This window comes from Sesamum indicum, linkage group LG15 (genome assembly GCF_000512975.1).
Source record: "Sesamum indicum cultivar Zhongzhi No. 13 linkage group LG15, S_indicum_v1.0, whole genome shotgun sequence".
NCBI classification, from domain to species: Eukaryota; Viridiplantae; Streptophyta; class Magnoliopsida; order Lamiales; family Pedaliaceae; genus Sesamum; species Sesamum indicum.
In genome coordinates, this window is record NC_026159.1 from 6,964,342 (window position 1) to 6,975,706 (window position 11,365).

An 11,365-nucleotide genomic window follows, 5' to 3' on the forward strand; every position below is an offset into this window, starting at 1 on the left:
GCACATCAAATAAAAAGATGCTGAAGAGCACACAAGCAACAGGCAGCTCATCAATTAAATGTGGGCAGTGTTCTGGTTCAGTTTACAGGCCCAAGAAGGGTTTCCTTGATACAGATGGCATTAGCAGGGGAATGCACACAGCCGTTGGCAACTGATAGAAAGCCAGTGCCTGGGTGTACAATTTTTGGCAGTGACCAGTATACTGGTAGCTGCATTTTTCAGCAAAGAAGGAAACAAGTGCAGTGGCTGTATTTTCAGCAAAGAAGTCAAGATCTTATCCATCTATTTATCCACACATGCAGTAACAATGAAAATAGAATAAGTGCTCCAGAATAAAATATTTAAAATCTTAAATTCGTGCAAACGTTTTTTTCAACTACACATAGTTTTCTGAATCAGAAAAAGGAAAATGATAGTGACATTCTCACTACCAAAAAATGAATTTGACTTCAAAAGTCCATTTTTTCCAATATTTTTGCACCTATAAAGGGGCGAGCAAGTGTCAAGTTGGAATAATGTACTTGGTCAAAATATTGGAAGAAAAGTTAATTAAATTAATTAGATTCAATTTACTCAACCAGTTTCTAAAACGTTGCTCTAATGCCAAAATTTATTACAAGATTTACAAATAATAATATACGAACATAATACGTTGAGTTTCACACCTAGGTATAACCAGTAGATAGAGAAGAAGGCCACAAATTTAGCATTGATGACTGAGTGTTGAAAATCTTCCCTGCTTCAAGGATGCAATGAGATATATCTATATTTCAAGGGGCTAGAATTATTCCATGCCTATGACAAATATAAAAACATTCAGATACATCTGTGGACCTTTACCAACAAGCTCAATGATATCAGTCCATCAGATTTTCTTATCTAGAAAGTAATTTCACTACATCAAGCACAAATAAAAGGAAACAATGTTTCAAATGTGTTGTGCACTTCTCACTTTAAAGTACAAATCACATCACAACTCCATTAATAAGCTTCAATAGTCAAACCTTTTCATTCACCAATTCATACCCATAGCAACAGAGTCCCTTCTCTAAAGCATCATTGCTTTTTCACTACTTTCCCAAGTCCAGTTTGAAGATAGCCAGAGCATTCCAAGACGTGTTTGCTAAATTTAAGAATGAGGAGCCTATGTAGCCATGTCAAAATCAATTTTCATTTTCAGTGATGCATTGATGCTAAACTAAACTTGCACATCCCACTGTTAAAATTTATAGCATTTTTTTAACTACGTACATCAAGTCACCACTAATTTTCTATCTCCACAACGAGAGGAGGTCAGTTTATGACAATAGATCCAAAAAGGTGAAAGATCTGATATAACATACAAAATGATGACATAGTAACACATTCAACCAAATATTGCACCCCAAACAACTAAGTGAGTATAGCATTTAAAATTCACAACAACTCAATATCGTGATGATGGTAAATATGACTAAACAGAAAGGAGTAAGATATCTTAAAGGTTTCAGAAGTTACATGCAATTTCTATGTTCCCACTGCTGTTATCAGCATATTCCAGTTCTTCATCACTGTCTTGTGTGACAGGCTGTTGAAATAGAGAAACTTTCGAGTATGCGGGAACAGCAAATTGTTGCCCAATTATGACCTGCACAGCTTCAGAAAATGAGATGATATAAACTTGAGCCGGACAAACCACACGCCATGACTATGTACATGTTTTGTAAACACAAATGGAGTCAGAAAAATTCAGCTGCACTCACTTTTGTAGAACTTTTCTCATGTCATGTAAGTTTAATAGTGACTACAGCCTGTAATATCTCCAAGCATAGTAAAAATCAATTGCATGGCATGGCATCTGCACTTTAAAATCTATAAAGTAGCTATGACAGTGATGGTTTGTACAGACAATCTACTACTTTGTTGAAGCTTCCTCCCTTTTCTAAAATGGAATATGAATGTTTTTACCCCATAAGGAAATTAATAAAGAGTCTTGGAAAAACCAAGCAACAGTCTTACACATTAAAAACTCGATATCAATCAAGCTTGCTCGGGGCTTTAGCATGTTTTGTGTTCTAGCACAGTGCGATTTTTAAAACTCAAACTTTCATTGGTAATAGTCATAGATGTGTTCATGGGGGATCTTCAGTGTCTGGCAAACATATCTGATTGTATACTGAAATTAATGATTTCTGCATGAATTGCATAAGTCTAGCAATTACCGACAAAAGACTATGAGTCCATGAGATGAAACCATGTAATTTTTATCATAGGAAGTTTAGACCATTTGAAATAATTCACAAGGAGAGTGCCTAGAGAGGTAGAATTTTTTTCTCAATCTGAACTCAGAACATCTTGTCAGACTAAAAATTTTACAGATTAAACATAAGTATCTGACAGTGTCTCATATAACAGTGATAACCACAGATTAAACTTCCATTCAAGTCCAAAAGCAAAACTCAATAATTAACATGAAAACCGCAAAGAAAATGAAATGACACTTAAAGGAAAAGATAATTAGTCTTTTAAGTACTTTAGAAAGGAATACCTTGAAAGACAAAACAACACCAGCTTCCAGAATTGCTCCAGACTTCATGACTACTCCATCACACACTATTGCATGCTTTAATTTACAGCCATCCTCAATAGTAACTTTGTCCCAAATATAGCACCCATCGATTGAAACGTTTGATCCAATAATACAACCTTCTCCGATGACAGAATTTGCCACTTCTGTGTAGTTCCCAATTGTCGTGCCACTTCCAATAACAGTAAAAGGGCCAATTTTTGCGGAACGTGATAGCCCTATGTCTGTCAAATTAAGCAAAGAGCATTATAAAGAATGTATAAAGTACATAATACAATCATGAGATGGTACTTGTATGAGTTTGTCAATCATGAGATGTTACTAGTAGGAGTTTGTCAACTCAATGTGGAGATGATGCAGTAAGGTTACACCACTAGAAAGAGGTAAGCTGCTAAAGGTGGGTATTCAACAATACTCTGTGCATACATATTATACTTGAAACAACGTGGTGTTCATACCACCAAAGTATCTCCACAAAAAAAATAAAAAGTAAATAATAAAAGAACATTATGGTTATATGTAGAAGACACAAGGCTACACAAAGTAAACCCAGTCTTTTAAAGAAGAAAAGTCTTTTCCATAGTTTCTTTATAGCAAAAGAAACTAACATTTTTCTATTTATTGAAAAATAGAATATGATTCAAATTTGAAAGTCTTTTTAAACATTTTATTCAGCTCTTCACGACTTCTCAAGTTATTTTCACACTTCCATCATGTTTACAAGATTGTGGGGTCAAAATTTTACAGTGTTGAATATTCCAATGAGTTCCCTTATAAGAGACAAGCACAAGATTATCCAAATTACTTCTATTTGTATCTGCATCCAAGTCTAGTAGTCTTCATAAGATATGAAATTCTTATTTCATTGAGAACCACCAGAACACTGCATCCCAGTCTAGTAGCATTCATAAGATATGAAATTCTTATTTCATTGAGAACCACCAGAACATGTAAAACTCTATTGCTTCATCCAACCTATTACAATACATCTGGTGAAAAATTAACCAGCAAATAAACCAATGAGTGTCCTTCAGTTTAAGTAGCATTACTTTATAGGAAAAAAACTTCTTTCACTACTCCACCACTCCATGCAGAAAAGTATCTAGCAACCGAACCTATACAGCTAAATACAAGTGTAAGATGAATTTCGCATAGTTCAGTTTTTTTCACCTGAGGCTCGATATGTTCCCTGTCTTTCAAGCTTTGTCACACAATTCCCAAAAAACTGAACGTCAGGAACCAAAGGATAAGTCCACCTCTGGATTATATCCTTGCTGACGGCGTCATAGCTCCGATAATTATCAATCCTTGCTGCATAACTTGAATGAATTTCATGGGTAAAAATTTTGTAACCCATAATCTGAAACAATTAAAGATAATTAGATGTAATCAATAAAAACACATGCTAAAGGGGAAAAAGAAGGAAAATCTAATTTGGCAGCATTTGTCATTCACTACTCAACCTTAGTGCAGCTTTTCTACAAAGTAGAGAGATAAAACAATTACCAAATTATACCACTAGCTCAAGACGGAGGATGCCATGCTTCAAGCTTGATAAAGAAACAACTGAAGAAACATTGACTTAAAAAGCAACGAAGCAAACAACACCAACTTAAAAACACAAAATAGAGATGATGCTGCAACTTGCAGGAAAAATTCACAGTCGAGAACAATACAGAGACAACTCTAAATAAAACAAAATTGAGATCCATTAGCGGCAACAATGATGTTAATCAGCTATAGGCACAAACGCGACATGCAAACCAACAACAATAGTGAAATCAAAAACTAGTTTGAACAACTGAGTTATGGTCCAAAATGGGACGAGCTAGCCAACAACAACAATATATAACACCACAGGTATAACAAAACCGAGCAAGACTATCTAACAACTAGAAAGTTACCAGCACGCAGAAATATGAATCCATACTCCCATCATCAAACAAATTAGGTCTGCTCGGTAGCTTCTCTTTTAAATGAATTTGAATTTTCTTCTTTTCAGCTGGACTACCAGCTCACATGAAAGTATTTACAAATTGAAACTGCCCAAGCATATGGAAGCTGAGTACGGATCCCAAAACCTAATACTGAACAAATAGTTCCGACAACTTTGGGCCTATCCAGAAAAGACCAACAACAGAGACAGCAATAACCTAACTGATTCCAAATAATTTACAGAGCAAAATTGGAACCCTAGTTGAGATCAATGGCTGTGGAACCTGATAAAAGCAATCTATCCAGCAAACTTGCTATTGCATCAAAATGAGCAACAGCAGCAAAAGTTATGGCGCTTACCACTGGCAGTTACAGCAGCACAAGTAGGACGTGTTAGTATCTGTAATGCCTGTAAGAAAACGGCAGCAACCAAACTTGGTGCAACAATGAAGAATAAACAATCAACAATAAGATGGCCAACAATGACAGATATAGGATGGAGTGGGTCTGAATGGCAATGAGGAGGACGAGATGGCAATGGAATAATCAAAACAATGAAGAACGAACATGTAACAACTTGACGTCACCAGAAACTATGGGTCTATGACAGCAAACATGGTAAACTGAAGGGGCGTGCGTGGAACAAAGCATTGCGATTCACGAACAATGAAGAGGAGCATGAAGACCATGATGAATTTCACATCCAGCAGATGCGAAACTTGGAAGGTCTGCATATTGAACTAGCACCAAGAATAGAATTAGAGGCAACTCCGTTGAATATTCTAACTGTGGCACGACGGACTGCAACAGTGGCTGACTATTAGAGACAGATGAAAATGGGGGTTCTTTGATGTTCTGGTTTTGGCTGTCATTCAACAACTTATGTTTTTTATTATTCTTGTTGGTTTCATCTTGTCCTTTTAGTTAAGTTCAGCTCTGTACCATGCCGAAGTGGTCACAGTGCAACTTGGGAGAGCGAGCTGCCATTGTTTACCCAAACTTATGGTGATCTATACAAACTAAAATGGGGATTTATGCAAAACTGAGACGTAACACTTATCAAACCCCCAAGTTTGATACTTCCTGAAATGGAAGAAATGCTCATGGAAGGAAAACAAACCTAGCAAAAATGTTTCTCATCCAAAAATAGGCTGACGATACACTATATCACCACTGAAATTTCTCACATGTGAAACAATGTTTCTTCTTAAGCTAATAATAACAAAATTCAAGACACCTGAAACACCTTTTCAAGCAATCTAGAGGTGTCATATTTTTAAATTCCACATACGAGTGCATATATGCTACAAACACAATTATATGCAAGTTTATTATGATAATTGTAGGAAAAAGAATATTAAATTTTTTAATCTACAGTGATATGGTATTACTTCATCCTGAAGTTCTGGTGCCTAGATTAGAGTTGAGTGAGTGAAATGTGAATTAGTTTCTCCAAGTGACCTAAAAGATGGTCTACTAATACTTACATCATCAACAAGTAACCCCTTGACAAAGTGACGACGTAAATGCTGATAGTCAAAATTGTCCGTGAAAAGGCTGAGAACCTCTGGGCAGCATATGTCAATATAGCAATCCTGCAGATAACATAGACACCGGAAATAATCATATATATTATTCATTTGGAACATCTGAGAACAGGTTTTAGCGAAAGAATCTTTTGGAACCACCACTTAACAAAAAATAATTAGAGAAATGCACAGAATAAGTAAAGGATTGTACAGCATCACAAGCTACAAGGGCAAGAATGTGTGTATCAAGAATAACACCGATGGACCTAGCTTTATGGACAGAGATATTGGCTTTTTTTTTATACTCTTTAAGATGCTCTCACCAAAAACCACGCAACTAAAATGACATTAGCATCCAACTAACTCCAATAGCCACGAAGACCTGACCTTGTGTTGATAAAATGGAAGATCAACACCAGAGATAGCTAATAGCAGCACAATGTACTTTAAAGATGTAACAACAAATGCTCCCAAGTACCACAAAGGTGATGATGCATTGGTTGTTTAAATCATTTTAAACTTATACCAGAGAAGATTCATATAAAAAATTCCCAAATTTTAGGAAATTACTAATGATCTTTCAGACGCCAAGTCATTTTAAATAGTTTTTTTCTGAAGCTACTACAAGCTTCTCTAGGCAGATTTTCAAGAGTGTGCGCCTCCACAGCTAGTAAACCTCTAAAAATCTTCAAAACAGATCCATAACAGATTACTACAGACAAAACATCCTGTTCACTGTCTTTGGGCTCTTTTGCAACCTCTAAGAAAATGTATGTCCACAGGTACGTAATTAGATCTTCTCTGGGCAGATTTTCTAGAGTCTGCAGCTCTGGAGCTTCATAGACCTCTAACTCACCGAAACAAATCCATAACAATAAACAAGACATCCTCCCTCTTCCTTTGGCCTTTATTCTGGTCTGAAGTCATTACATAACTGATTCCTGTAAAAAGCTAATATTTGACATAGCTTCCCCAGCACTAGTCATGTAGTGCATCCCATTGACTTGTACAGACCTCATTTCGCAATGATGATTCACTTTATGCACTCTCTCGAGACTGTGATCTCTCAGAATTATCCAAACCCTCTTCTGTTGGGGTTAAACTGAAAGACTTGTAGCAAAAAGACACTTCCTATCAAGATTGTGCTCAGAATGCCAAAATTGAATCAAATGTCTAGTCAACCATATATTTTAATGGGATGTGAAAGGTGGCAGTTTCTTAGCCGCCAAAGGAGACACATGTGCAAGTTATGGCCAATATTTACATAAGCATCTCTCTCTCCTTGAAGCAGCACCAATACAGTCTAGAAAGGGAGGTGATCAAGGGTGTGACAAAGGTGAGGTGAAGCTCAGAAAAAACCAAGTCGAAAAGCTATACACTCAATTGACAAAATTTTAATTAAGAAATAATGACTTAAGGTGCTTCCAGAACTATCATGCATTAGCGCCATTAATTCCTCAGTTGCTAACAACGTTATATCTTTTTTATTGTACCAGACATCAAGAGTTCTGGCTTTTATTCCTAGACCATGTTTGATAACTGCGAGCAGCTAGAATAAGTTTGAAAGACAGAGAATCTCGAAAGCTGTTGTGGATTTGGTATCAGAAAGCTCAATGGCTCTTCTCCTCGTTTTCGTACTTGGAATATTTGACTGCTTCTTCATGTAATTATCATTTTTTAGCAGTTTCAAACCTCAAAAACATTGCAGCATGAAGGAATGGAAAGAATAAGTGCAGATAGAGAAATCCACACCCACAGATAGAGATGGAGGGAAACAGGGAGACGGGAGGGGAAAAGTAAAGAGAGGTATTGATTTAAAACTTCTAAAGCCAGGTTTTGTTTCTCTGCTAGTCTATTGTAATAAGAAAGATTCCAAGAGATAGGACTTGCCATTCCATAGCCAAAAACTTCCATGACTTATGTGACAGAAAACATCTTCCCTTTATTTCTTTCATTTATATCCTTTTCCGGGGAAGAATTAAGAAGTTCACAGGGTAAAGTGCAGAAATATAAGCTTAAACAACTTTTGAAAAAAAAAAAAAAGAGACTGGAACCTGCTTATCATTGTGAAGAGATATAGAAGAATTATCAATCAGCAATGCTTTGTCCAGAGAAACTGTCCCTTTCAAAGTATCAGCCTTATCCTCATAATACAGGAGCTGCTTAGTATTGGGATCAATTGCCATGAAAAGCTCCTCCGTTCCAAGACGAGATTGATGGGTTATTGGAGATGGCTTTGACTGTTTAATGACCATGGTCATTACTGCATTACTATCCTTTCTCCTTCTCTCCTTGTGTTCTTTAAGTGCTTGTGTAAGTGACATATTGCTCACGGTATCTCCAGTAACAAGGATGAAATCTCCACGTATCTTCAAAGTGAAAAAACACAGTAAAGTTAGCTTGTTTTAAACTTAATAAAGCATAAGCATGAGTAGCATAGAAACATTATTTCCCTTTAAAATAGGCTAGTATGAAGAGATGAAATATTTCCTATAAAGACACATGGTGCAAGATGATGCAATCTCGTCATCTCTTCCAAATCTCATCTAGTATTGGCATAAAAGGTTATCATTCATCCTTACACACTTTCCAGAACCAAATACAACTATCCTTACTTTAAATTCACTTCAGATATTTTGATTATTGGTTTTAGCATGGCACTTCTAATTATCCAGAAAGCATGTCTATTATTGCCATACTTAACAAAAATAACCAACAAAAAGTTATTTTTTAGCGAAGTCAAAAGTCGAACCAAACTTCCATTGAAGGATTTGATATAAAAAAGGAAATGAAGAACATATACACAATTTTTACTCCTATGATAGATAAATCGTAAAGGATCAAAAATTCAAAAATAAAAGTTAGAAGCGTAGAGGACAACATACCACATGTCTTTCATATATCAATCTCAGAGCATCTCCAGCACTAGTTGCATTGTATGATTCTATTGTAGTGACAGAAAAGCTAGGTTGGCCAAACCATTTGGAATTTTCCAAATAGTCAATCACTTGTTTGGAATGAGCGCAGCAAAATACAAAAACTTCTTCAACTCCAGCAGATTCAAGCCACGCTAAGGTATAGTCAATCATAGGCGCATTAACCAGTGGCAACAGTACCTTTACATATACACAACAAATCAACAGAGGAAACAAGCGCGAGTGAATCGAAGAACCTCCCTGTTCACAATCAACTAACACGAACAAGTTTCTAGCTAGCAACAATAACAAAATAATGTACTAACAGAGCATGACCGCATCCATATGTGCATACGAACCCCAACAAATTACACAAAAAATCTACATTTACAGCCATAGGTATCACACAGTTCGCTGTGTTGCCTAAAGTATTATTCTCCATTGATTATGAAACCCATCATACCCTTACAACGCAAATTCACTTGGTCGAGCATTGAAAACAGTTGCACTACATTCAGTAAACTTAAAACCTTATACTGTAATTCAGTGCAAGCTCATTCCATAGTCTTTAACCAATTCTAGTAATCAATTTGAGATCAAACAAAACACTGAAATACAAAGAGCAAAAACAATACATGGTTAGAAAATATAGAAAATACAAAAAAGAAATTTATGGCGAAATAATTTTAAAAAAAATGACCATTTGTCGATTCAAGCGTGTCATCCTAAAATACAGAAAGTGGGAGTCATACTTTAGGGCGCTCGAGAGTAATCGGGCGGAAGAGTGTGGCAAAACTATCGGCCAATAGGATGGCCTGTAGAGGGACACGCGTCAGTTCCTCTTCTGCATCCTCACCTCCCACTCCACCTCTGTTCCCCTTCTTCGCCACCATTTTCCCCGCCGCGCGCCGCCGTAGGCGGTGGACAGTCCTATTTGGTGTTACGTTAAGCGAGAGATTTACGGAACCTGCTCCTTGCGAAAAAAGCTGGTTTTGTTTTAAGCTACTCTCGTTGACATGAAACCCATCTCTGCTGCTAAAACCCTCCAATTTTCCGACCGGCCTTATTTTCGTATGGTCCTTAATTTTTGTAAATTGCAAAATCCACCCCAGAATTTTCAGAAATAGGCATACCAACCCAGAACTTTTCACTTGAAATTTCTCCTATCACGTAATGCAATTTTATAATTAAAAAATAAACAATGAAAGAAAACAAGGTGCGTGAAATGCACGATACCCACTTGGGGTTCTTTCACTTAATTTTTGAAAAATACAAAAGGATAAAGTATTTTTTTTCAAATATATAGGGGAATAAATTGCTTATTTACAAAATTATGGGAGGATAAATTGTATTTGAACTCAATTCAAAATTTGAACTGAAGAATAGGGAGATTACGCATCTATATCCAATAATAAGTTTCAATCCCTTGAATCGAAAGTCAGAGTGAAGAATAAGGGGGACGATCTTCACTCTCAAGATTGTAATACTTTTTAATTATATTTATAAAGTTTCATTTTTGTCCATATATTTCTAATCTTGTAATTATTTTTTTGCAAACTCGAAATTTGAGTGGACAAATTGTAGCTCGCCCAATGGGACAATACCCGTCCCTCATCTCTTCATCCTATATTAAAGTTCAAGTCATCACTCCGACGCGCTCAATAGCACCTAAGAAGGATCAAGTCACCATAAATGAAAAGAACGTCGTCGACGTCACTATTGCTGGTCAATCCTCTACTAGGAACAAGATCATTGACTTAACTCCTTGTAATGGTTCGAACTCGACAAATTCTACTAAGATCAACTTAAAATATACTCCTTTTGCTACCTTCCTTGCCATGATCATTGAAGCAATCATAGTGGAGGAACTACTTGCAGAAATGGCCAAGCTACTATCTTCAAAAGATCGTCAAGGACAAAGACCTCTAGATTGCCCAATTGATGAATAATCAACAGCCTACATAAGTTCAAGAACGCAACCACAATCATGTCTCATTCTCAAAACGATATTGCAAACGAGAAACAATTGGATAAAATACCACTGAAGTATGACTTCATTCGAAACTCTGTTGATTTTGGGATTAAATGCTATTCCTCCCCTGTGTTAATGAGAATGAACAATTTATCCCCTGCGAAAAATAAAACAACAAATTTACCCCCTTATAAGAGCAAGTGAATCACACGCGCGCTTTTTTATTTTTTAATTTAAAACTTAAAATAATATTTATGTCCTTATTTAACAACCGTTGGATTTTGATCAATCTACGGTCTAAATTTAACTCATAAATCAATGATGTAGATTTTATCTATTTCAAATCAACGGTTTAAATTTTAATTAATAAAAATAAAATTATATACAATTAATTTGATTTTATATTTTATAATAAAAACTATATATATAGATATATATAGACAGAGAG

The 11,365-nt window shown here is 35.9% G+C and overlaps 1 protein-coding gene across 1 annotated transcript in view; it reads right to left on the reverse strand.

Moving 5' to 3' along the window:
- The window catches only part of LOC105178123 (translation initiation factor eIF-2B subunit epsilon), an 18,304-nt gene extending 8,304 nt beyond the window's left edge, over nt 1-10,000 (reverse strand). Inside the window, exons 1-7 of the mRNA XM_011101495.2 lie at nt 9,698-10,000; nt 8,916-9,146; nt 8,085-8,399; nt 5,989-6,096; nt 3,737-3,926; nt 2,528-2,790; nt 1,498-1,627 (exon numbers count right to left, since the gene is read on the reverse strand). Coding sequence (XP_011099797.1) covers nt 1,498-1,627; nt 2,528-2,790; nt 3,737-3,926; nt 5,989-6,096; nt 8,085-8,399; nt 8,916-9,146; nt 9,698-9,838 — 1,378 coding nt within the window. The 5' untranslated portion in view covers nt 9,839-10,000. The remainder of the gene's footprint in view (nt 1-1,497; nt 1,628-2,527; nt 2,791-3,736; nt 3,927-5,988; nt 6,097-8,084; nt 8,400-8,915; nt 9,147-9,697) is intronic.